This window comes from Elephas maximus, chromosome 19, assembly GCF_024166365.1.
Source record: "Elephas maximus indicus isolate mEleMax1 chromosome 19, mEleMax1 primary haplotype, whole genome shotgun sequence".
Taxonomy (NCBI): domain Eukaryota; kingdom Metazoa; phylum Chordata; class Mammalia; order Proboscidea; family Elephantidae; genus Elephas; species Elephas maximus.
The window spans coordinates 72100795-72127247 of record NC_064837.1 but is presented as its reverse complement, the minus strand read 5'-3'; the positions used below and the strand labels follow the sequence as shown (position 1 = coordinate 72127247).

Here is a 26453-nt window from a genome sequence, read left to right as displayed (position 1 = left end):
AACCTGCTGCTGTGGAGTCAATTCTCATTCATAGCGACCCTGTAGGACAGAGTAGAACTGCCCCATAGGGTTTCTGAGACTATAATCTTTACGGAAGCTCTATGGGGCAGCTGTACTCTGTCCTTTAGGGCTGCTATGAGCAGGAATCGACTCGACGGCAACAGGTTTGGTTTTGCTTGGTTTGGAATCTTTACGGAAGCAGGCTGCTACACCTTTCTCCCACACAGCAGCTGGTGGGTTCAAACCAGGGCTTAACCCCTCTTCTCATAGACACTGGGGCATCGCCTCCTGAGGACTTGCCCACTGTGTGTCCACAGACTGCAGGGCCCCCTGGTGTCCATCCTCACCTCTAACTGGACGTGTCCAAGACCAAGTTCATCCCCTTCCCTCTTATCCTGTGTCCCCACCTGCCAGCACCTCAGAGCCTTCCGACCAAACTGAGGCCCACTGATTCATGGCTTCCTGGGCTCTAGGCTCCCTTCCTAGCCCTCCCCTCCCCCCCATTTTATTTCATGGTGAATGAATAAAAGGCATTTTATCCTTCTAACTTTACTGCTCTTTCTTCCTGCCTGCACAACCCAGCACTATGAAACGGGCCAACTACCTTTTCTGACAACTCAGCCATAGCAAGGTCCTTGTGGTTCTTGACAATGCCTGTGGTGCATATGTGTGTCCGTGCCTGTACGTGTGAGTATATGTGCGTCCACATGTGTCTCTGTATGTGTGAGTGCATGTGCAAGTTCACATGTGTGTCTGTGTGAGCGTGTGTGTGCGTGTTCACGTGTGAGTGCCTGTGTTCATGTGTGTGATTGCCTGTATATGTGTGTGCATGTTCACGTGTGTGCCTGTATGCGTGTGTGAGCATTCATGTGTGTGAATGCCTGTATGTGTGTCAATGTGTGTGGGAGGCACGGTCTGGACCCCCTGCCCCAGCCGTGCGCAAGTGAGCCCACCCTCTCCCTGAGGAGCATCTCTGAGCCTGAGCACAGCCTCCTGCTCCTTTTCTGTTTTCCTGAGAATGCACAAGGATTGAAGTCATTCTGATAAAAAGCAAAATAACCCGCTCACTCCCAAGAAACTGTCATAAAATGCTTTCTGCGAACCTAGGGATGGTTCCTGAACTCCAGGCTTCCCATAACTGGTATTGCTTCTTCCCACTTCATGGTTCTCTCTGCCTTCCGGCTCCTCCCAGTCTCTCTTTCGGTTTCGTCCTGCTCCAGGCGCTTTTATTGTCGCCGGGAACTGCTGGAGCCCCACACACCTGGGCAGAAGCGCTGCGGGCGAAGGTGAGGCTGGGCGCCCGGCCGGAGGGGGCCAGGACTGGGGAGGCGCGGGGCCATGGGGGGTCCTGCTCGGCTGCGAGGACCTCTGAGGGTCCGGGCGCTCTGTGGACAGCAGCTGGGACTATCTGCCGAGTCTTGACTGAGCTCCTCCTCTGCATGCCCCATAAATCCGAGGGTTCCTCAGAGTTCGTGCTGCGCTCTTCTCTCTTCTCATGAGTGTCCGAGGGCGTAGGGTGCAGGGGTGGGGAGGACTCCAGGGTGGTGGGGCCCCGTCTGTTGGGGGACTCCATGTATTCAGAGCTGCTGGGTATGCGAGAGGGGACAGCTCAGGGGGACTCTGGGTGTTGAGGGTATTCGGGGGTCACCAGGTACACGAGGGGGAATGGGCTCCCCTGCCGGCCAGCAGCCCTTTGCGGAGAGCTGCGAGATCCACCAGGCTGCCGCGAGCCAGGCTGCTGGGGCTCAGAGGGGGCGCGCTGGGGAGGGCTGGCTGGGTCACTGGGCGCTGGGGGACTGGGGAACCGGGGTGGCGGGGCGCTGTGGGAACTAGTGGTTTGGCCGCTAGGCCGCACCCCCCACCCAAGCTCCGCTATCAGACGGGCAGCAAGGAGAGGCGGCCACGGACATGACCGAGCACCGCGCGCCGTGGGTCCCGCTTAGCGGCTTCATCGGCTTCTGGGCGTGAACCACGCAGGAGCGCAGCGCTTCCCCTGCCCTCTGTGAGGGTGCCAGAGAAATGCACTGCGTGAGGGCCCAGTACGGGCGCACTTACCCATGCACCCACACTTAGAATCCTGCATACACGTGTAAACGCGCACGGGCACACACACGAACTCACAGACACACTGATATACCCACATTTTTTTAAGGCACACGCACCTGTGTACATTCATGGGCTCACTCACACTCATACACTCAACCCCTTGTGCACACACTCAAGTATGTGTGTGCACTTACACACTGACACACTCATGGACCCACGTTTACACAGACATCTCATGTTCACACTCACATGAACACTCACACACACTCACTCGTGCACAGTCACAAACAGGAGAAATGAGATATGGAGGCTTCCCCTAAGCAAGGGGGTGCTTCTCCAGTTCATTTCTGGTAAACACTGCAGCAATCTGCTTTCAGTCTGGCCCCACGACCTTTATGGTCAAAGCCTCTTCCCTGAGCCTGGGTGGAGGAGCTGGAAGCCCTCTTGTCTGCAGGGGGAGGTGACAGTAGGAACAGCTGTGAGAGGCACTGACAGCAGCAGAGCGGAGGGAACTCAGAGGGCAGGGAATGCAGAGGGCAGGGATGCGGCTGTTTCCAACGGGTGGGTGGGGAAGGTGGATTGTGAGCCAAGGGCCAAGAAAACCAGGAGCCTGCCAGGTGGGACAGCATGAGGGGGCTGTGGGGCAGATTCCCCCAAGCCTTGTCGCGGCCTGGGGGCCTGCACTGCCTGCTGGGGGCACTCCCCAGCCTGCAGCAGCGAAGAGCCCTGGATTGGTCCCAGGTGGGCCTCCGCAGCCTGTTCCAGCTGCAGCTGTTGTCTGGGAGGTGGCCTGGCCCCCTGGGTGGCCCAGGCTGTGGTGGGTGACCTGTCCCTCTGCAGTGCCGAGACCTCCTCCTGTCCCTAGAGCACCCTGCAGGAGGTGGGGATGGGACCCGGCTACCATCAGGCCCCAGTGGGCCTAGAGACAGGGCCCAAGCTAAATGCCAAGTCACTGGTCCCTATGTACACCCCATGAGCACCCCACAAAGCAGCTCTTTGGGGTTCCCGTGGGGACCTGCAGAGCTGGGACAAGGACTCCCCCAAGGCCAATGGCACACACAGTGCTGCCGAGAGCCGCCTGGGCCTGTCTGACCAGAGCCTGCACGCACAGCTCCCAGGCTTCATGCCAGCTTCCGAGTGTGAGATGCTCCAGGACCTAAGAGTCATCCCGACAGGGATGTGTGAATCCTGCCTGTGTCGGTGTCAGGTGTTCATGCTTCCATACACAGATGGGAGAAGAAAGGTGTTTTCCTCTTGCACAGCATTGTATGTACACGCGTGTGTGCTCGTGTAAAACATTTCTGTAAAGGAAGCCGAGGTGGCAGAGAGGGGTTTCTGGATGTCAGTAACCACCGTGTTGTCAGTACTTCCAGGAGCTTTTCTGCAGATGCCGATCCCTGTTTGGATGGTTTGAGAGAAATCTGAATTGTTGTTTCCTTTAGTTTTTTCAACTCTAGAAGTTTCGAGGAGTCCCTGGGTGGTGCAAATGGTTGATGCACTCAGCTGCTAACCGAAAGATTGGAGGTTCTAGTCCACCCAAAGGCACCTCAGAAGAAAGGTGTGGCAGTCTACTTCCAAAAGGTCACAGCCTTGAAAACCCTATGAGCACAGCTCTGCTCTGACACTCATGAGGTCACCACGTGTCAAAGTCAACTAGGCAGCAGCTGGTTAGAAGTTCTGAGACCCCTCCAGGCCTCGTTCGTCCCTGCACAGTTTTCCTGCACCACAGACTGACCCAGTGGCCAGTTGTGCCTTCTCATTTGCCTCTCATCTCTCCAGCTTGGGCTTTCTCCCTGGCAGTCCTCAGGGCCCAGCGAGAGGCCACTCAGCACTGGGGTCTCCGCTCATTCAGCTCATGGGCCACGTCCAGCTGCAGGAGACCCCGAAGACCATGACCCCCGGCGGCGCTGGCTTCCAGCTGCAGAAAGAGTACCCCCCCACCGCACCAGCTGGGCATAAGGAGGCGCTAACTCTGGGAGGGAAACCCTGGTGGTGCAGCAGTTAAGAGCTACGGCTGCTAACCAAAAGGTTGGCAGTTTGAATCTAATGGGCGCTCCTTGGAAACCCTATGGGGCAATTCTACTCTGTCTTATATGGTTGCTGTGAGTGGGAATCAACTCGATGGCAATGGGTAACAGGTAACTCTGGGAGGGTGCTGTCAGACCAGAACAACCCTGGGGGCAGACATGGGGGCTAGCATGCACAGCCCCCACCCCCAGCTCCTGCGAATTTTCCTTCCGTCCACTTCCGGTTCCTTCTTGACAAGGGCTCTTGCAGGGGACGGGTCTTAGGGAGGGGAAATGGACAGAAGAGCAATTGGACGGGAGCTTGGGGCAGAGGGTACAGGGGCAGGCTGCAGTGAGGTCTGGGGCTCTGGGGGCAAGTGGTGAAAACATGGTTTGTCTTTTACCTCAGTGTGGCCTGTTTGTGCTGGTGAAGGCATGGGTCCACTGGTGCTATGAATGTGTCAGTCATGTGGCCCCCGGGCATTCTGGAAGGTTCTGCCAGGGCGCATAGCAGGGAAGGGCTGTGTTGCTCTGTTGGGCCTGAAGGTAGAGGCGGCAGAGTCCCAGCTCCTGTGGTGGGGCAGGGCTCCACGGAGAATGAGAAGGAGAGTAAGTGGGGATGGTTAGCAGAATTTCCAGAAGGTCAGTGCCAAAAGAGCAGGGGGAAATGGTGGTGAGAACAGAAGGCTTTAGAGCTGCACTTTGAAGAGGTGAGAACCAGAGGTCCCTCGCTCCTGGTCTCTCAGCCCCCAGCCCCCAGCCCCCAGGGCCATCCTCCCCCCTCCCAGTCCCCACGGCCATCCTCTGCCCCCCAGTCCCTAGGGCTGTCCTCCCAGTCCCCAGGGCCATCCTCCCCCGCCCAGTCCCCACGGCCATCCTCTGCCCCCCAGTCCCTGTGGCTGTCCTCCCAGTCCCCAGGGCCATCCTCCCCACCCCCCAGTCCCCACAGCCAACCTCTGTCCCCCAGTCCCTAGTGCTGTCCTCCCAGTCCTCAGGGCCATTTTCCCCTCCCCAGTCCCCACAGCCATCCTCTGCCCCCCAGTCCCTGTGGCTGTCCTCCCAGTCCCCAGGGCCATCCTCCCCCCCAGTCCCCACAGCCATCCTCTGCCCCCCAGTCCCTGTGGCTGTCCTCCCAGTCCCCAGGGTCATCCCCCCCAAGTCCCCACGGCCATCCTCTGCCCCCCAGTCCCTACAGCTATCCAGTCCCCACAGCAGGCTGTGCATCCACGCGCAGCCTCGGGTGGCCACCTCTCCTCATTCAGATATCAGCTCAGATCAGGCCTGGAACCTCCTTCCAGAGGAAAGAGTGTGCTGGATCCAGGCTGGAACGGGAAGGGGGGCCTGGGGACAGGCCCCTATGGCAAGGAGGCTGGGTCTGCAAGAGCGGGGCATGTTGGGGCTGCTTGTAGCAGGCCCTGTCAAGGAACAGGCTGATGGGCAGTCAGAGCCCTGCCCCAAGGCCTCACCACGGTGACCCAGAACGGAGTCCTTCCCTGCATGTAGCTACAGGTGGAGGGGCCCACTCCCAGCTTTGTCCTGGTTGGTAGGCAGGCCAGGTGTGATAAGGGCCAAGCCGGGCTGTTATCAGAGGATAACCCAAACTGTTTGCCAGCTATCGGAGGATAACCCCGGGTGCTTTCGCTTTCACTGTAATGGGTGGGGTTATGCCAGATGCTGCTATCGGTAGCAGAGCCTATGTGCCTTTACACTCTGCTCCTTACCCCTTCTCTGAGCTGGACAGTTGTGTCCATCGCTGGTTTGGTTCAGAGAAGCTAACAGTTGTCCAAGGTCCCTGGGGGCTGGCCTGAGGCTGAAGGCCTCCCCTAGCCCCCACCCCTCGGTTCTCTCCCTTGCTGAGGGGTGCTTGGTGCCGCTCCAAGGTGCCTTGCTCGGGGCCCCTCGGCACCCCTTGGGAAGTGTGTCTGGAGGTGCAGCCGGCCTAGGCACCCCACCTTCTTCCACCCCCCCATCCTGCTGGGAAGCTGCCCACCCCTCTGGCCTGGCCCTTCCTCCCTGCCAGGGGCTGGAGGCTCCTCTGGGTGCTCATTCTTGAGGCTTCGCAGTGGACCATCCACTCAGATTTGGTTCAGACCAGGTGGGTGTGTTAGGACAGGTCTGGAGGATGGCCCAAGGCCTCTAGGACCCACAGCTCAGTGCCCTGGGCAGGCGCAGCGTCAGCTCTTATTTTTAACCTTCCCAGAGTCCCCGGGTGGTGCAAACGGTGAATAGGTTGGCTGCTAACTGAAAGGTTCAAGTTTCAAGTGTTTCGAGGCGCCTCTGGGTGGACTTGAACCTTCAACCTTTTGGTTAGGAACCGAGCATGTTGACCATTCATTTGCACCATCAGTTGACCCCACAAGTGACCCCACAGATCCTTGTTTCTTAGGCTAAAGTAGGTAAAAAGGGGTTTAAAAACAAGTCCACGACGATTATTGCATGATTCTGATTGTAGGCTGTGTGGACGGGAGGCTGAAAGCTGACGGGTCGGCAAGTTGTGTGGTCTTGGCTGAAGAGCCGCCCTGCAGGCAGGCGAAATACCCAAAGAGCAAAGGGCAGCCAAGCACCTGCACCCCGCCCCCACCGCGGTGAATGGGGCTGCCCTCCAGGGATGACCGCTAGACCCTGACCAGAGCAGCCTAGTGTGCAGGGAGGTGAGGCCATCTGGCCTTCTCTTTCCCTTCCTGCCGTTCACCTGTCCACATGCACACCCTTCCCAAAGTCCAGTTCGGCCAGTCAGACTGGACTTAGGTGTTTTGTGAGCAGGTCTTCTCTGAGGCCAGCGTCAGACGAGCTCTGTACACATGACCTTCCTTCAGGCAAGGAGCAAGGCTGACCTTTGGCCAGAATATCCCAGGCCATGGTGTCCTGGCCCCAGACCCAGCCTGGAGAGACTGATTGTGAGGCCCCAGGCAAAGCTGAGCCCACATGCAGGCCGGGCTTTGGGAGGGGCTGTGCAGGGACCTAGACTGACTGGTCCATACGAATTGAGCACCTACTGTATACAGAGAGTATGTGAGGCCAGCAGGGAGCAGAGATGGTGTTGTCATGGGAGTCCGTCTGAAGCTCTGCTCTGCCTGGCTGGCCCTTCTCCTTGCACCATGTGCATGTGTGTGTACACACATGCGTGCACTGTGCCTGTGTGTGCACATGTGTGTTCTTGTGTGCACACTGACATGTGTGTACATGTGTGTGCTCATACCTGCATGTGTGTTTGTGTGCACATGTGTGTGCACTGTGTACACTTGTGTGTGCATGTACATGCAGGTATCCATGTGTGCCCGTGTGTGTGCATGTGGTGGTGGGAGCCAGAGGGCCAGCGAGCAAGAGGAAGATCATAAAAGGCTTCTCAGGAGGTGGCATTTGGGATGCTCGGCCTCTGAGGGATCCCCAAGACAGCACCTCATCTGTATGTGGAGTGGGCCATGTGGAGGGCGCAGGTGGCTGGCAGGGCCCAGAACTCCTGGCATCTCAGCGGCTCAGCTCCTTGTTGTGGAAGTCTTGGCCTTGCACAAACAAACCGCTCACTCCTGGGATTGTCTGTCAGAACCCAGAGAATGTCTGCAGGAACTGAAGCCCAGGGAGCTCAGGGGAGACGTCTCAGCAGAAAGCACAGCGGCAGTGCGTGGGCCTTCTGGAAGTTTCCCTGAGTGGCACGAGCCGGAGGAAGAGAGGCGCAGATTGCACAAGGCTCAGCGTTCTAGTCTTCCTGTCCTGGGCCATTTATACGGCTGCACCGAGCCTGCTCTTGAGGCAGGAAGAGCTGGAACTGCTGCAGACCCAGCCACCCTCCACAGCCAAATGAGGACTCCAGGCTAGGATGCGTGGGCGGCAGGGGAAAAAATAAGGCTAATTTCCAGGCTGTGCGCTTTGAGAGGTGGCCAGCGCACAGGGGGCCGGAAGCTCGGCAGGAGCTCCCTGTAGGCGGCACAGGGAGGAGACGCCCTGCCAGGTGAGGCACTGAGGGGCTCACCTCCAAGGATGGTGGTGGGGTGCGTTTGGGCTGCTACTGGGCCACTGGCCACCGTTTTGTGTGTCCTGGCAGAATCATCCAATTTAGGAAAAGTTATTTTGTAAAAATATTATAGGAAAAGGGGTGTGCAGATCTTATCTGAGGTGCCAGCGAGAGTTGTGGTACCTGTTCTAGAACATTCCACCCTCAGAAGGCTCCACGATGAGCAGAAGCAGGAGCAGCAGTGAAGCTAGAAAGTCTGTGTTGGGTTTGCCTCCAGCTCTGAATCTCGGCATCTTTGTGATTCAGAACGCTTCCTGGCAGGGTGGGGCAGCTGCACCCTCCATTCCTCCAAATTCTTGATTCTAAGAAGAGAAATGACTACAATTAAGCTGAGGTTCTCACGGGAGACTAAATGACTACGAAGGTGTGAACACAGAGACAATGCGACTTACTCAGGATGGGGCAGGTGGTCCTGGAGCAGAGCCACCCACGGGCAGGTCCAGGGTGGCCCATGTGAGGCAAGGGCACTGCACTGAGCACACACTCCACCCAACCCTGTGTTCTGGGGAAAAGGACAGGTGGCCCCTGTCACACACATGCCGTTTACAAAAATGACTCCCAGATGGATCTGAGATTCAAACATGAAAATCAATAAAACATGGGCCATGGGTAGATTCTCTGGGGCCAGGAGACCTTTTTAAAGGGACACTTCAAACTAAAAAAACCAGTTGCTGTTACAAGTCAATTCTGACTCACAGTGACCCCATGTGTGTCAGAATAGAACTGTGCTCCATAGGGTTTTCAATGGCTGATTTTCCAGATGTAGGTTGCATGGTCTTTCATCCCAGGCACTCGTGGGTGAATTTGAACCTCGAACTTTTCAATTAACTGGTTAACAGTTTGCACCACCTAGGGACTCCTTCCTTAATGAAGGGCAAGCTCCAAGTTTTCAACACGTTGTTGTAAACAGATTATCTCTAACTGGTGTTGAGTGCTTTTATGTTATTCCCTTTCTGTGTAACATAGGCTAGCATCACTTAGTTTAAACATTTTCTCTGGAGAAGAGAGGGAGTTTGGGGCCCTAGGGGGTACCTGTCCCTCCAGATCAGCCCTGGGGCATCCCAGGTGTGTCTAGCCCAGGGAGTGGCAGTGGAATCTAGGCTTCCCAGCCCCTGGCTCTGCTCTGGCCTCTGACCCACCAGTTTCCCTTCCTTCAACCAGTGACGAGGACGAAGGACCCCTGAGCCCTGCCTCCATCCTGCTGCCAGCCATGCCCGCCTCACTCCCCAGGGTGCTGCAGACCCTGCTGCTCCTGGCTGCCTCCCCGAGCGTGGAGCGTGGAGGTAAGGCTTGGTCCTGCCCTGTCTGCAGCTGGGTGAGGCTGGGCCCCAGGTAGTGACTGAGACCTTGGGCCAGGGCCCTGATGAGGGGCTGAGCTGGCGCCCCTAGGCAGTGATGCAGGGGCAGGTGGTGGGCAGGTGCCCAGCCTCACACCTGTTGGGTGTGAGCACTGTTGTTCCCTGGACCATGCCCAGGTTCTGTGAGAAAGAGGGTCCGGACCCGTCAGGACGTGTGTGTGGCCACGGACTGGGGCAGGGTCTCAGGTGGCCTCAGATCTGCAGAGCCAGGACTGCCTTTTAACAGGATCCCTGTGATCTACCCCTCGGCTTAGATGAGTTCCCACCCCCGCCGCCACTGACACCACCTAGGGGCTTTTCAAACATCCCGGGCGGCAGCACCCCGAACCAATCAAGGTGTGGAGTGCAGGCATCAGCAGCTTTGGAAGCTCCCAGTGACTCCAGTGTGCAGTCAGATGGGGGACCCTGGCCCAGAGCAGGGTGCTGAGCGGGCTCAGAATCACCGGGACAGGGGAAATGCAGAGCCCCAGGCCACCACCTCTTGCCAGCCCGCATGTTCTCCCTGGCTCCCCCCCGGCGTGGGGCCCCATACCTCCCTCCCAGCTCCTCCCATGCCCGGCTGGCAGGGGCAGGGACGGGGGCCTGGATGGTCAGCTCAAGCAGCCCTGAGCAGCAGACAGGTGAGGTCCACCATGTTAAGACCCTCCCACAAGGTGCTGTGGTTTCTCCCGTGTTCCAGGCTCAGCTCATCTCCAGGGGTTGGGGAGCAGAGGGGCGGGAACTGGGCTCCTCCCCTACCTCGGGCTCCCCCACCATGCTGCCTCTATAAATTTGGGGTGGGGTGTGGACTTTAAAAGCAGCCCAGGTGGCACAGTGGTTAAGTGCTCAACTGCTAATTAAAAGGTCAGCAGTTCGAACCCACCAGCCTCTCCATGGGAGAAAGATGTGGCAGTCTGCTTCCATGAAGACTGACAGACTTGGAAGCCCTGTGGGGCAGTTATACCCTGTCCTACGGGGTCACTGTGAGTTGGAATTGACTTGATGGCAGTGGGTTTGGTTTTGATTTTTGGTGGTCTTTAAAGCTCGGCAGATTTTGTAAAAACACAGAGATTCCAGTTTCCGTTGACCTCGTGTGTCAGAGTAGAACTGTGCTCCACAGGGTTTTCAGTGGCTGATTTTTTGGCAGTGGATTGCCAGGCCTTTCTGACAAGGTACCTCTGTGTGGACTGGAACCACCAGCCTTTCAGTTAGCAGCCAACTGTTCCTACCATGCAGGGTTTGCAATTTGTCCCCTTGTCCGAAGTTGAACTCTGGGAAGTTGGTGTTCTCTGTTTGGACATCCCTTAGCTGGGATATGTCTGGTCAAAAAGAACAGAGGTCGGGGGGCAAGCTGATTTCCTGTCACCTCAGAGAGGGAGGGTGGCCTCTGCTAAGCTCTGCCCACCTGGTCAGCTTGGAGACAACAGGGGATCTTGCCTTTGCTGCCAAAGACCCCCTCTAGTGGTGCAGCCACCTTGGCTGCCGTAATCTTCCTGTCAGATCCACCCAGGGCTGGTGCTGCTTGACATCCAGTGGGTTCCTGATTCCTGAGGTGTGGGGAGATGGACGTGGGGAGATAGAGGTAGGGGAGATGGAGGTGAGGGAGATGGAGGTAGGGGTAGATGGAGGTTGGGGGAGAGGGACGTGGGGGGAGAGGGAGGTGGGGGTGAAGAAGGTGGGAGGAGATGGAGGTGGGGAGAGAGCGGTGGGGGGAGAGGGAGGTGGGGGAGAGGGAGGTGGGGGAGAGGGAGGTGGGGGAGAGGGAGGTGGGGGAGAGGGAGGTGGGGGGAGAGGGACGTGGGGGAGATGGAGGTGGGGGTGATGGAGGTGGGAGGAGATGGAGGTGGGGAGAGAGGTGGGGGAGAGGGATGTGGGGGAAGAGGGAGGTGGAGGAGAGGGAGGTGGGGGAGACGGAGGTGGGGGTGATGGAGGTGGGAGGAGATGGAGGTGGGGAGAGGGAGGTGGGGGAGAGGGACGTGGGGGGAGATGGAGGTGGAGGGAGAGGGACGTGGAGGGAGAAGGACATGAGGGGAGATGGAGGTGGGAGAGATGGAGGTGGGGGTGAGGGAGGTGGGGGCAGAGGGAGGTGGAGGAGAGAGAGGTGGGGAGAGGGAGGCGGGGGGAGAGGGAAGTGGGGGAGAGGGAGGTTGCAGGGGAGATTAAGATCATGTGGCGCATGATGGGGTCGGGTGTGAGTTCTTGACCGGGCTGGACCCTGTGCACAAGTACGGACAGAGGGGACCGGTGTCCGTCATTGCTGGCCCTAATGTTGGTGCTGTGGGCCCTGCAGGAGCTGAAGCCCTTCGTCAGGGACTTGAACACAGACACCTGGCCCAACAGTTTCCTCAGAGAGGTGGAAGGGCTGTAGGCCCTGCTTCGTTCAGTAAAGGTGAGTCCGCTACTCAGAAGTGACCCGATAAGCTACAGTTAGTGCTGCTTCTCTGCTACCCTCCGAACCCCCAGAATCTCCCTGGGGCCGCCCCCAGTGGAAACACAGGAGGATTCTAGGAAATCTTTCAGCCCAGCCAAGGAGATCCACCACAAAACCAAAGAGGTTTCTCAGGACCTGGGAACAGACGCCCAGGCATACCCTTCCTCCTGTGTTTTGTGTCTACTGTCACTTCTTCTACACAAGTTAGGTGCTGATCAGTTCAATGTATAAATTACTCTGTGTGTTCTCAGCAGCCCAGTGCCAGGCACCTGTGTCCCTTGGAGGTCCCGTCGCCTATCCCTCCCCTACACTGGTGTGGGTGGTGGCAGTGGGATTGCCCTATAGACTGAGCAGGTCTGGGAAGGAGGGCAGCGCGATTAACCAGTCTCCTTATTCTGGGCTCCCCGCACCCCCCACCCCCCGCAGTCAAACCTGACAGTGAATCGGCCCCACAGGAGCAACAGAGGGGGCCACCTGTGCTGGATGGGGGCGTCCAGGCACCAGAGAACCCGTGGAAGCTCTGCCCCCAATCTCTCTGCCCCTTCTCTGCTTTCCAGCCCCACCCTTCTCCCCCTCTCTGGGGTTTGCTTTGGTGCCTTTTCCTATGAACTGCGGGTCCTCTGTGCACATGCTCACTTCTCTCAGGTGGAAGCCCCCCTCAGGCTGGTCTGATAGACTCTGATGTGAAGTCGGGGGGCAGGGAGGAGGGAAGACAGAGCACATTCTTGGGGCAGGCTGCTGCCCACCTGGCACGAGATGCCCAGCTCATAGCCCCCAGAGGCCTGCGTGGCCCCAGTCCTCGGCTCCCGTGACCCTGACTCCGGGAGGTGCCTCCCCAGCCGCTGTCCGTCTTTGCACGTGTCCTGTAACTCCCACTGTGCGTAAGCCTCTCTGGCAGAGACCTGGGTGATGCTCTTGCTTCTCCAGCACTGGGGAAATAGTGGACAGTCAGCAAGTGTCCTGAATTCCCTGCCATGACCCACATGTGTGGCCTGTCCCCTGCACACAGGTTGGGACAGCCCCACCTGCACCAGCGGCGTGGTTTCCGTGTCCCAGGGCGAGAGAGCGGTGATGACCTGCACCATCTGCAACGATTTCTTCCACGTGGATGTCTTCCTGTGCGTCAGCCACCATGACTGCCAGCAGGTCGTCACGGTGAAGGCCCCAGGAAACGACAGCAATGGTGGGTGGTATCTCCAGGTTCAAGGAGGGGTGGCGGAGCTGGTGATCGAGAAAGCCCAAACCACGCAGACAGGGGAGTACAGGTGGTACCTGGAGGGACGCCAGTGGAATTCGGAAACCACCAAGCTGAACGTTTCAGGTGAGGGGGCGGGGGGCGTTTCAGGTGAGGGGGCAGGGGGCTGCTTGAGCACTTGGGTGGCTTTCTGGTTTTCACTGGGTGGAGTTGGGGAGGAGGGATTCTGGCCCACCCGAAGTGCCCAGGAGAAGGCAGGGGGCCTGGCTCCTGGAGTCCACAGAAAGGAGCTGGGCACCTGAGACACAGGCCGCATCCCGGGGAGGGGGCCAGGTCCAAAGCCGGCAGGGGCCAGCTGAGGGTTCTGGACCTCTTCTCCTGCCACCCCCAAACCTTCTCCTGCTCACCCCCAGGCTAGGGGACATACCACCCCAGACCTCCCACTCACCCCCAGGCAAAGGAGGACATTCCACCCCAAATCCTGGTGCCCCGCAAGGCTCCCCCTTCATCCCTCCCCTCCCCAATTGTCTCTGATCATGCTCCCTGGCTGCCCCCCAGCACTGCATTTGGTGAATTCAGCACTCACAGAGGAACCCCCTCGGTTCAGGGGTGCCCATTCACCCCAGTCCTGGCCTCCACTCACTGCAGCCACTCTCCAGCCTTGACACTGTCTACCTCAACTAGAATGACAGCCCCCATCAGATTCCACTCTCTGCCCCCACCTTCCTCCTCCTAGCCCCCGTTCACCATCTCCTCGCCTCCCCCACCTAGCCCCGCCTTCACCATCTCCGCACCTTCCCCACCTAGCACCCCTTCTCTGTCCTCCCCACCTCCCCCACCTAGCCCCCTTCTCTGCCCTCTCCACTCCCCCCACCTAGCCCCCCTTCACCATCTCCCCGCCTCCACCACCTAGCCCCCCCTTCTCTGTCTTCCCTGCCTTCCCCCATCTAGCCCCCCTTCTCTGTCCTCCCCACTTTCCAGGTTCTGTCATTGCTCTGCATCCCACCCCCATAGCTTCCCCAGGGTGAGCCCAGCCCTTGACGGCACACATCCCTTCACATTGTGACCCAGCCCCACTGGCCGCTCCCCCCACCCCACCCCTGTTCCCTCTACCTGCCCTCCTGCCCTCATCTCTGCCCACAGCCCAAGTTCCTGTTTCATCACTGGAGCCCCCCACACCTCCCCCCACCAACTCCTGTACCTCCCACACCCTCTCCTGCGGCCACCCCACCTGCCCAGGGCAAGGAGCTCCTTTCCCTGGAAACCTGTTTCTGACCCGCTGCCCTCCCAGGAGCCCTGCCCTTCTCCCCCTCTCTGGGGTCTGCTTTGGTGCCTTTGCCTAGGAACTGGGGGTCCTCTGTGCACATGCTCACTTCTCTCAGGTGGAAGCCCCCCTCAGGCTGATCTCATGGGCCCTGATGTGAAGTCGGGGGGCAGAGCACATTCTTGGGGCAGGCTGCTGTCCACTTGGCACGAGATGCCCAACTCAGGACCCCCGGAGGCCTGTGCGGCCCCAGCCCTCGGCTCCTGTGGCCCTGACTCAGGGAGGCACCTCCCCAGCCACTGTCCATCTTTGCATGTGTCCTGTGTCCCCAACCATGCAGAAGTCCCCACCTCCCCCAGCTGGAGACCAGGGTGATGTCTTTGCCCAGGGAAATCGTGGACAGTCGGCCTACATATGTGACCTGTCCATGGGCCCCCAGGAATCCCTCTGAGCTGCATGTGCAGGGAGCAGGGATTTCCTCAGGGGGCTGCAACCGGGACCCCAGCAGGACAGCCCCCTTGAGGGGAGCTGGCTCGTCTGGGCGGTCCCCATAACCTGCCTGGCTTCCACTCTGGCAGACCAGAACCAGGGCCCAGCGACTGATGGAAAGGGAGGAGGACTCACAGCTCCCACGGTGGGTAGGTACTTACTTTGTCATCATCCCTGGTGTCAGGGCCCCCCAGGTCTCCTTGGCCCTCCCCTGGGCTCCCTGGCTGCGATGCTCTCGAGGGATGGGTGGGGTAGGGACCTCCCTCCTCACCCCTGACCACTGTTTCCCGCAGCCATGGAGGCCCTGCTAATGTCCTCACCCATTGCTGCGGTCTCCAACATCGTGGTCCCCACTGTCGTGGTCCTGGGCCTGGTCCTGGGGACGGCCGGGCTCATCACCTGGTGCAGGTGCCATGGCCCCCAGAATCACATGCAGGTATGAGGGGCTGTGCTTGCATACACGGTCCCAGGCCATGGCAACAGGGGCTAGTTGGGGGCCACCCCGACACCAGCCCAAGGACCCCAGCCTGAATACTCCCACCCCAGGCCACATTCACTGCCTCATGGCCCTGTAGCCACCAGAGGGCACTAAGCCCCACCAGACTCAGAGCTGAGGGGCCAGGAGGCAGGGGCGTGGGGTCTTGAGAGCTCAGGTGCCAACTCCCTGACCAGGGCCCCCCTCAGCCCCACTGCACCCCAGGCCCATCGATTGTCCCTAGAATGCCTGCAGGGGGAGATGGGGGGGTCTGCATTTCCCGTTCCTCCCAGGAGTCCTAGAAATTTCCTTCAGGGACCAACTCTGCCTTTCTGAGCCGGGAAGCCTCCTGATGGGAGGGGCGGGGCAGTGGTTCGTCTCCCACTGGGCTGAGGTGGGTGGATGGGGCTCTGAGTGTGTGTTGCGTGAGTGTATTTTGTGTCTTTGTGTGAGCACTTTGGTGTGTCAGAGTGTGCATGAGCGAGTGGTGAGCATGTGGGTGTGCAACGGTGCATGAGTGTCTGTTGAACAGTGTGGGTGTCTGTAGGTGTGTGTGAGTGTGCGTGTGTGAGCATGCAGCAGTGTGTGTGTCTGTGTGAGCTGTGTGGGTGTCTGTGTGTGTGTAAGCATGCAGTGGTGTGTGTGTGTCTTGAGCAGTGTGCTGTCCGTGTGTGTGTGAGTGCCTGAGTGTGTGTGTGTCTGTGCAAGCAGTCTGGGTGTCTGTGTGTGTGTGAGTGTGTGTGAGAGCATGCAGTGGTGTGGGTATCTGTGTGTGTGTGTCTGAGTGTGTGTGTGAGCTTGCAGCGGTGCGTGTTTGTGTGTGAGCAGTGTGGGTGTGTGTGAGTGAGTGTGTGTGAGCACACAGGAGTGTCTGTGTGTGAGCAGCGTGGGTGTCATGTGTGTGAGTGAGTGTGTGTGTGAGCACGCAGCAGTGTCTGTGTGTCTGTGTATGAGCAGTGTGGGTATCTGTGTGTGAGTGTGTGTGTGAGCATGCAGTGGTGTTTGTGTGTCTGTGTGAGCAGTGTGGGTGTCTTGGGTGTGTGTGAGTGAGTGTGTGCATGTGAGCATGCAGCCGTGTCTGTTGTTTTGTGTGAGCCAGCTGGGTGTCTATGTGTGTGTGAGTGTGTGTGAGCATGCAACGGTGTGTGTGTCTGTGTGAGCAGTGTGGATGCCTGTGGGTGTGAGTGAGTGTGTGTGTGAGCATGCAGCAGTGTGTGTGTCTGTGTGTGAACAGGGTGGGCATCTGTGTGTGTGTGAGAGCATGCAGCAGTGTGTGTGTGTCTGTGTGAGCAGTGTGTGTGTGTCTGTGTGAGCAGTGTGGGTGTGTGTGTGAGCATGCAGCGGTGTTTGTGTGTCTGTGTGAGCAGCATGTATGTCTGTGTGTGAGCAGTGTGGGTGTCTGTGTGTGTGAGCATGCAGCAGTGTGTGTGTCTGTGTGTGAGCAGTGTGTGTGTGTGTGAGCAGTGTGGGTGTCTGTGTGTGTGTGAGCATGCAGTGGTGTGTGTGTCTGTGTGAGCAGTGTGTGTGGGTGTGTGTGAGTGTGTGTGTGAGCATGCAGCAGTGTTTGTGTGTCTGTGTGAGCAGTGTGTATGTCTGTGTGTGAGCAGTGTGGGTGTCTGTGTGTGTGAGCAGTGTGGGTGTCTGTGTGTGTGAGCATGCAGCAGTGTGTGTGTCTGTGTGTGAGCAGTGTGGGTGTCTGTGTGTGTGAGCAGTGTGGGTGTGTGTGTGAGCATGCAGCGGTGTTTGTGTGTCTGTGTGAGCAGCATGTATGTCTGTGTGTGAGCAGTGTGGGTGTCTGTGTGTGTGAGCATGCAGTGGTGTGTGTGAGAGAGTGTGTGTGTTTGAGCATGCAGCGGTGTTTGTGTGTCTGTGTGAGCAGTGTGTATGTCTGTGTGTGAGCAGTGTGGGTGTCTGTGTGTGTGTGACCATGCAGCAGTGTGTGTATCTGTGTGTAAGCAGTATGTTTGTGCGTGAGCAGTGTGGGTGTGTGTGAGAGAGTGTGTGTGTTTGTGAGCATGCAGTGGTGCGTGTGTGTCTGTGTTGTGGGCATGTGTGGGTGTGTCTGAGTGTTCAACAGTATATGTGTATGTGGGTATGTGTGGGTGTCTCTGTGTGCACACGTGTCTGTGCACAGCTCACACCTCTCCCTCCCTCTATCCCCAGATGAGGAAGCTCAGCACCTTAGACACACATCTCAGCACGTGAAGCCCTGCCTGGCCATCTCGCCCATCTGGATTAAAACATACTCATGAATTTGAAAACACACTCATGAATTTGCGTCATGGATTGAATTGTTCCCTCCAAAAATGTGTGCGTCAACTTGGCTGGCCTCAATTCTCAGTATTGGGTGATCTTCTTGTGTGGTGTAAATCCTGCCTCTATGATGTTAATGAGAGAGGATGGGCAGCAGTTGTGTTAGTGAGGCAGGACTCAGTCTACAAGATTGGATTGTGTCTTGAGGCAATCTCTTGAGATATAAAAGATAGAAGCAAGCAGAGAGACAGGGGGACCTCGTACCACAAAGAAAGCAGCGCCAGGAGAAGAGCACGTCCTTTGTTCTCAGGGTCCCTGCGACTGAGAACCTCCTCAGCCAGGGAAGTTGAGGACAAGGACCTTCCTCCAGAGCCGACAGAGAGGGAAAGCCTTCCTCTGGAGCTCACACTCTGAGTATGGACTTTTAGCCTACTTTACTGTGAGGAAATAAATTTCTCTTTGTTAAAACCATCCACCTGTGGCATTTCTGTTACAGCAACACTAGATGACTAAGACAACCTGTCACCTGAAGTTGCAGAAAGAAAGCTGGCCAGTCTGTCTGCAGACTAAGGTGAGCCCACCACCATGCCGAGACGCTGGGTGGTGAGGGTGCCCGTGTCCTAGCAGGGGGCAGGCTGGGGCTTTGTCCCAGGCCACATGTGGCTCTCCTCTGTCACTCATGCCAGGGACCAGCAGTTGGACCTGATGAGACCTTTCTGCACTGCCTGGCTGTCTCTGCTCCCACAAGCCCATGGCCCAAGATGCAAACATGGCAAGTTTCAAAGCACATGACCTATTTTGATCAAAGTTTCCATACAAGAGTCCTGATCAAAAGGGGGAATATGCAGAACAGAATTTCAAATTCTTATGGACCATGCATGGTGGATGAACCCCTGAAACTATTGCCCTGAGATAATCTATAAACCTTAAAGCAAAAATATCCCCTGAAGTCATCTTAAAACTGAACAATAGTTTAGCTTAACTAGTCAAAAACGTCTACTTGGAACATTATGGTTTTTTAAGAACTATCTATATGGGATCAAACTGACAACAGCAACTTGAAAGATTAGATAGGAAGCTTAGGTGGCAGTGAGCTTAACAGCTCAGAAAGGGAGGGTGAGAATAGTTGCGCAACTTAGAGAAAGTAATCAATGTCACTAAATTGTACGCATAGAAACTGTCGAATTGATGTATGTTTTTGCTGTGTATATTCTCAACGACAACAACAAAATAAATAAAATTTAGGGGAAAAAAATGATTACAGCCTAGGAAACCCTATGGGGCAGTTCTACCCTGTCATATAGGATCACTGTAAGTTGGAATCAACGACAGCACGCAACAACAACAAACGGGATAAAGAGGGAAGTGAATGTAAATGGCCAGGACGCCTTGCTTTCTCTCTTCTCCCTCATGGAATACAGGGCATAACCTGAGGGAATAAGGTCTCTGTTTCCTTGTAGCGGGATTTTAAAGTGTCAATTAACTTACAAGATTCGTTTGATGACTGTAGGCTTATAGCTTTAACTTTGTATTAAAGCGTAATATAAGTAAAGAAAAATGTACCTACAAAAAAAAAAAAAAGCACTTGATCTAGCGGGATGCCGTCCCTGCCCCTTACCCAGTGCCAGGGCTGTACCTGGGATCTACCCCCACCCTCTGAGTCTCCCCTTACGCAAGGGAGGGTGGGGCCACTGTTGAGATAATCTCGGCTGGTCTCCAACTTTTGGATTAAGCCTGTCCTGGGCACACAGCTGTCCTTTAGGTGTGAACAGTAATAAGCTCTTGGGGACCATCCTAGCAGGGGTCTCAGGAGAGGAGAGGAGAGGAGAGATTAGGGACCAGCTGGCCTCACCAGCCCCCCTCACCCGGGACAGACCAGGCCTGGCAGCCATGGCCCCCTTGGAAAGCCGCTCACCTACGTTAGCCCTCCATAAGGAAGACAGGCTGTGTGAGTTCACCTCCCCTAGCGGTTCTCCTCTCTGGAGCCCTCTGAGCCTCAGCTCTGCGGTGATTGGGGGACCCCAGCGCCCCCCCAGTCCCTGATCCCAAACATGGTCAGTGTCTTATGCCAGACTATCTCCCTTTATTGGAATAGTTTGGCTGCGTGAATGTTTCCTAAATACAAACAAGAGTGAGACGGTGCGGTGAGGACTGCCTTCCTTGCTGTGAAGTCTCGTCAATACTAACCCTTCAATAAATACAGTAAGCCAGCCAACAACCCTTCATATTAGCTGGGGAAATATAATTGTGTTTTTTAAAAATGGGAAAAGAAAATCACAAAAATCTGAGAGAAGCTCCCGCTCGGATTGAAGATATCTTTAAAGCCTTGAGCTCTTTGGAGCCCTGATGGCACAGTGGTTAAGAACTCGGCTGCTAACCAAAAGGTCAGCAGTTCAAATCCACCAGCCACTCCTTGGAAACCCTATGGGTCTGTTCTACCCTGTCTTATAGGGTGTCTTCAAAGTCTTGCCCTCTCTAAAGAATCTCAAAGTGAAGGTAGTGGGTGGTGACCAGGGTCAAGGACGGCAGGGGTTATGAGTGGTGGCCAGGGTTGAGGGTAGCGACCACGGTCGTGGCTGGTGACCGAGGCCGCATTCCTGCAACACCGGTCAGCGCATCATGGTCAGAGCATGAGGAGTGTTGCTCTGCCACCTGGGTCTGTACCCCTGGCTGGGCTAGGAGCCCCCACATGGCCAGGCACCCCATGCCTAGTGCCTCAGGCCCACCAGGCTTTGGGGACCACAACAGTCTACTACATTTTGCCTAAAACAGACAAAAAACGAAACGTTGAGGCATTTAAAGCTATCTCAAGATAAGTTTTAATGCTGCTGACCTGGTGGGAAGGGCCATGGAAGTCACAATGGCCCCACACACCAGTGAAACTTGGAGGAGGGGGCTGGGCCTAGGGCTCCTTGATGGCTCCCATCTTCCCCGGACTGCTGGTCCACACTCTCAAGGTTTCCTCCGATGGGGACTCAGTTCTGTGTCCTTATGATGACCTTGGGGCCCTGCCCATGCTGGGATGCCACCCCAGCCCCTTCTGAGCTCTCTCTTGCCCCACTTTCCTCTCCCTGTTGTCAGGATAACCTCAGATCAGCTCCCATTTTTGGATTTGAGTCTGTCCTGGGCGCACAGCTGTCCTTTGAACAGTAACAAGCCCTTGGGGAGCCCCTGTCAGGTGGCAAGGCAGAGAGAGATTAGAGAGGAGATGGCCTGGTCCCCCACCATCACCAGGGGGCAGAACAGGCCCAGGAGCCTTGGGGCCCTGGGTCGGGGGGCACTCACCTGGGTGAGGCCTGCCCTCTCCCCACTCCCTTCTGTCTCTCTTTTCTCCCCCCAACTCACTGCCCTCCTACCCTCCCCCCCCCCACCATATTCAGACACACCAGGCACTTCCTGGCCTGGGTTGTACATCAGACACCATGTGGCCCCCCACTACAGCTGTCATTTTCTCAGATGGCCGCTTCCCACGGGACTTTCCCGGGATGCCCTCACATTCCCCTCTCGCTAGCTCACAGCCTGAGTGCTGGGTGCCCCACAAGAGGCAGCTCCAGGTGGCAGGGCTTACTGTCCCCCGTTCTCAGCTGCACCATCCCCCCAACCCCTACCTCCCCACTCCCTCACCCCACCCCCCTGCCCCTTGCTTCGGGCTTACTACTCCCCTGTTCTCTACTCCACCATTCCTGCGCCCCCTGCTCGGGGCAGGTAGAGGCCGCCACAAGTACCTGAGTGAAGAAACAGGAGAAACAAGCTATAAAAAGCAGTGGTCTCAGAGACCCTATTGTGGAGTTGCCTCCTGCCAACTCCTCTTTAGGAGCCTCGAGGGCAAGGTTCTGCCCCAAAAGGGGGGTCCTTCTGCAGGGACTCCTGGAGGGGAGACCAGCTGCCCAAACACGCCCAGCCAGCCTGAGCCTGCACCACACACACACACACACACACACACACACACACACACACACGTCACAGGACCCAGCCCTTTGGCAGAGGGGACCATACCCGGCCAGCTGAGGGTGGATGGCAGTCAGAAAAGAGTTGAGGGCTGTAGGTCCATCTGTGGGCTGTGTACTCATGTAGACTTCTGTGCAAACACATGCCCTCATGTACACACACGTGTGCACACGGCTCTGGACTGTAGGTCCCTGTGTGAGTCAAGTGCCCATGTAGCCTCCTGTGTGCACACACATACATATGTGTACGCAAGCGTGCATGCACACACACACAGTGGCTTTGGGCACCAGCAATGGCAGCTCTGCAGTCATGGCAGGGGCCCCGAAGTCAGAGAAAGCCCCCTCCTGGTTGCCCAGCATCTGCTCTCTCTCCTGAGGCTCTCTGTCCTCATGGGTCAGGGGGTACACGCGGGTCCCCCAGCCTCAGGGGCTGAGCCCTGGGCCTGGGGCTCTGGTCCCTCTTGGCAGCCCGCGCCCCTGCGCAGAGATGGGGGACATCAGCTGAGCTTCTGTGGCCCCTGTACACACAGGAGGCAGAATACAGTGTCATCAGGTGGCCACATCCTTGGGTGAACACCCAGAGCCTTCCTCACGGCCCTGCAGGTGGCTGACAGTGACACACCAGGTTTCTGGGTGAGAATCAGGTCCCAGCCAAGGGCGCTTTCTCACAGCCAGGGAACAAGGCGGCTTGAGCCTGCAGCCAAAGAGCCCCCCTCGTAACTCCAACACTCCCAGGGGACCCTCTGCCTCTCCCCTCCTCAGGCCCAGCCCCCAGCCTCACCCTTCTCCTCCTGCCACTCCCCTGTGCCCCCTGTGGAGACGTACTGTCACCCTGGGAGGTTTGGGCTGAAGACAACCTCCCAGTGTCAGGATGGAATGTAAACAGAGTGCCACCAGGGGGTGGGCAGCCTGGATCAGGGGTCAAGGTTGGCAGGCTTCCATGGCAGTGGGCCCGCCCTAGCCCTCCCTGCATTGGGCCATGTGGGCTCAAAGGCTGCACTCGGCGGTTGGGGATGGTCTCATCCCACCCAGACCCGCTGGCTCCGCCTCTCCAGGCACCGCCTCCAGGAAGCCCTCCCTGTGGGCTCCCTGCCAGTCACCTGCGCCCACTCACTGATTTTGCACCCTGCCCACCCTGGGAGGTGACTTTTCATCGGGTTTGGGGCGGTGCCTCCCAGCACACACAACTGGGCGCTGTGACAGGAAGAGGCTCCAATCCATTTAGTCTGAAAGAGGGGAGGCGGCGCCGTCTTCCCCTGGTCCTGGGCCAGCAGCAGTGAGCATGGCCCCCCAGCCCCCGCATCTCCACCTGTTCCTGGCACTCACCCTCACCATGCCTGTCAGCCTAGCCACCCAGGGTAAGTGCTTCCTGGGCCTGTCCCCCACGGCGCCTCCTGGTGCCCCAGGGGGCTCAGTCCACCCCACTCCCCGCCTGGGGTGGGAAGGGTGCTGACTGTGACCTCTTGCAGAGCCCCCACCGCCCACCCTCCAGGGGTCAGGTTCACTTTGAATCAGTTTCGGGGCTAATGGCATACAACCTGGGCCATGGTGATATCTGAGTGGAGGACCACAGTGGCTTTGGTTTTCTTTTTCCTTACCTGAACGCCTGCAGCGTTTCCTTTCTATGATCAGCAGTTGTCGGCCATCCCTTAAAGTGGGGACTCTGGTTCTTGTTTAACTTTTACAACAGGTTCATCAGTAAAGTTCTGCCACATGTGCCAACGAGCGTTAGACCAGTGTGGGAACGGGGAGGAGGGCAGGCACCCAGCCTGCAAAAGCAGAGCAAAGCACTGCGGATTGTGTTCCCTGAGAAGTTGCCCTCCGGGCCGCATTAAAGGTTAAAGGGTTTGTGTCCCCACCCGGGAAGCTGGTTCTGCTGAGCCCCCGGCTGGTCCACCAATGTAGGTTCTGGACATCCCATAACAAACAAGAGAGTGTCAGCCAGACAGCCACGGGCTCCAGGCACCTAGAAGCAGTAGGAAAATTGAGGCAGCCCAAGTGGGGAAAAGAAGGCTAAGGGGAGATAGGAGAGTGGCTCTCGGCTATTTGGGGGCCTCATCTAAGAGGGGGAGAAGCTGTAGACCTAGGGCAGAGTGTCAGAGGGCCACAGGGCCTGGAGATGCCCAGCAAAGTGTCGGCCGGGCTTTGCAGCAGCATCTTGTGCCCAGTGACGTGCCAGCTGTCCCTGGGTCCTGTGTTGTCCCCAACACCGTCCCCTGGCACCGGCAGAGGAGGGCCCCTGCAGGCCAGTGGTAACATGCTGGGTCTCCCACAGTGGTGCAGCAGTTCCCCCCCTACGCGATTGCCCCAAAGGGCAGCTCCGTCAACATCACCTGCTCCAGCATCGGCTCCTTGAAGGGGATCTACCTGAACCGAGACTGGCCCGACCCAGGAAGCCACGTGATCTACTATGCAGACGGGAAGGAGCCCACCGTGGACGAGCTGTTCTGGATGCGCATCAACTTCTCGGGGTCGCAGCACGAGCTGACCATCACCATGTACCACCTGCAGCCCAATGACACAGGCGTCTACACCTGCCAGGCCATCATGGACAACAAGATCTCAGGCCCTGGGACCCTGGTTGTGGTGACAGGTGGGAGCGTGCTCACTCCCGGGACACCCCTCTGCTCCAACAGGGCCCCTGACCGGGCACCTTCCCTCCTACATTCACTGCAGTCTCTCCTTCAAGTTCAAAGCCTCTCTCCTCCAGGAAGCCCCCCGAATTCCCCCCAAACTCCACAACCTCTCCCTGAAACCTGAACGCTCTACAGGGGGCCCCATACCGTGGGATCCCCACCTATAAAGTGTTCTCCATTCCTTTTTTTTTTTAGATGACAGAGCAAACTCATGCCAGAAGGACTGGGAGAGAGCCTTCGGCCTCCCTGTGGCACTGGCTGTGGCCTGCTTCCTTGCCGGGCTGGGCCTGGGGGTGGTGTGTGCAGTGAGGAGGACACAGGTCAGCGTGCCCTGAGCTGTCGCCTGTAACTCGGCTCCTAAGCCGCTCCTCTCAGGAGAGTGGAAGGGGGAGTGGAGCCGCTAGCCCCTGGGAGCTGAACCCCTCCTGAGGGTTGCCAGCGAGTGCTGAGAACCAGGGAGATCAGCACCAAGGTGGGAAGGGGGACTCCAGAACCCAGAGCGAAGCAGAGATGTAGACACCGGCACGGCACGCAGCAGGGCAGGGGACCCAGGGAAGACACTCATGGCAGACATGTCAGGGATGTGGGGTGTGAAGGGTCCAGAGGGTGTGGGATCAGCTGACCAGACTCCTGTGCATGCCGTGGGAGCCCATGGGAGAATGTGCGTGGTGTGTGTGCACCTGTGAGTGCGTGGTGTGTGTAGGTCCATGTGTGTGTGTGAGTGTGAGAGTACGTGTGGTATGTACATAGATGTGAATGTGTGGTGTGTGCACGTGAATACCCTGCATGCGCATGTGTGCCTGTGTGAGAGTGTTGTGAATACTGGAGTCTGTGTGTGGTATGTGCACGTGCGTGAGTGCATGGTGTGTGCAAGTGTGTGTGCGTGTGTGTATATGAGAGTGTGTGCTGAGGTGTGAGCAAGAGGCTGACGGAAGCAGGGGCAGGAAGTGCTCATTCAGCCATTTGCCTGGGGCGGGGGCAGGAGCAGTGACAGAGACAGCCTCCCCTCCAGGTCTTCATCCCTCAGACCGGTCCTGAAGCTCAGCCTACAGTTCCTCATCCCGCCCTGGCCCAGCTCCTGCTCCAGCTCCCCGGGGCCTTGGGGATTGCTGCCCCACCCACCAGGGCTGGGGATGGTGCTGGCAAGCTGCTGGAAGCTCAGAACTGGGGTCCTGGTCTGGACCTTGTGAATAGGCTTTAGGCAGGCGGGACCAGGAGGCCCAGCAGCCTTGTGAGGTTCCGTGGTGTGAGGGTAGGAGGAGGGTGCCCCAGAGCACGGCCAGCACTGAGCAGTGGGCTGTCTTCCAGATCAAGAAGCTGTGCCGGCGGAGCAATCGGCCCACGGCCATCGTGGTCTATGAGGACATGTCCTGCAGCCGCCACAACACCCTGTCCAGGCCCAATGAGTACCAGTGAGCCTGCCACCGGGAACTCAGAGAGAACCAGCCAGATGCCAGCGAGGCACTCTGCCCAGGGCCCAGGGAGCTCAGGGCAGTGGGCGGCTCCATGGCACTGTCGGACGCCTCCTTTGCCCTGTGGCAGCTTGATGGGATGCCTTATCCAGGAAGCCCTCCTTGCCTCTGCAGCCACCAGGAGAAGCTCTGGCTCTCCTGCTGTGCCTTCTCCTCCTGTGGCCTCACGGGGGCTCCTCTGCTTGATGGGTCTGGGGGCAAGGCTGTGGCCCCTATTCTCTCATCAGCACCCTCACCCTGCAGCAGGTGGGCCCCCAGCCCTTGGGCAGCCTGGGGCAGAGGGGCATGGGGAGGCCCAGCCCCCTGCCCAGCCTTGCCAGAAATAAAGTGTTTGTTTTCTTTCCGTTCTGAGTCCCCGTCTGTTTCTCCCTAGCCCGGAGCAGAGGGGAAGAGAGGGCTTAGATGGCCAGGGCTGCCCTCCCCACCCTCTCCTGGCATCCTCACAGCATTTCTGCAGGTGTATTTTCAAGGGGGAGTCCTTGGGTGATGCAAAGAGTGAATGTGAAACTGAAAGGCTGGAGGTTCGAGTCCACCCAGAGGCACCTTGGAAGAAAGTCCTGCAACCTACTTCTGAAAAGTTCCCCGTTGAAAATCTTGTAGAGCACAGTTCTACTCTGGCACACAACACTGTCATGAGTTGAAGTTGACTCGACAGCAATTGGCATATATGTGTGTGTACATACGTGCACACACACACTCACTGTTTCTCTGGAGAGCCGTGAGGCACAGTGATGTCCATTCCAGTGCTGCTTTCAATATAAAAATTAACCACTGAGAAATGACCCGAATGTTAAGAGAACAGCTGTGTTGATTTCAGCACACACGCTGGCCGTGCTGCTGAGGGAGAATCCGGGGTTTTCCCCAGGACGTTCGCCGGCCACCGTGAAGTG

At 57.6% G+C, this 26453-nt stretch overlaps 2 protein-coding genes across 2 annotated transcripts; both read left to right on the top strand.

The window, feature by feature from the left end:
* Positions 1 to 1161: 1161 nt before the first annotated feature.
* Positions 1162 to 17979, top strand: SECTM1 (secreted and transmembrane 1). Its single transcript, XM_049861384.1, has 7 exons — positions 1162 to 1286; positions 9226 to 9347; positions 11692 to 11790; positions 12842 to 13153; positions 14870 to 14929; positions 15074 to 15216; positions 17419 to 17979. The coding sequence occupies exons 1-7, from the start codon at positions 1162 to 1164 to the stop codon at positions 17458 to 17460; spliced, it is 903 nt and encodes a 300-aa protein (XP_049717341.1). The 3' UTR covers positions 17461 to 17979.
* Positions 17980 to 22564: 4585 nt separating this feature from the next.
* On the top strand, positions 22565 to 25906 carry CD7 (CD7 molecule). Its single transcript, XM_049859755.1, has 4 exons — positions 22565 to 22813; positions 23731 to 24048; positions 24287 to 24411; positions 25400 to 25906. Exons 1-4 carry the CDS (start codon positions 22738 to 22740, stop codon positions 25505 to 25507), a joined length of 627 nt encoding a protein of 208 aa, XP_049715712.1. The 5' UTR covers positions 22565 to 22737; the 3' UTR covers positions 25508 to 25906.
* Positions 25907 to 26453: the final 547 nt, after the last annotated feature.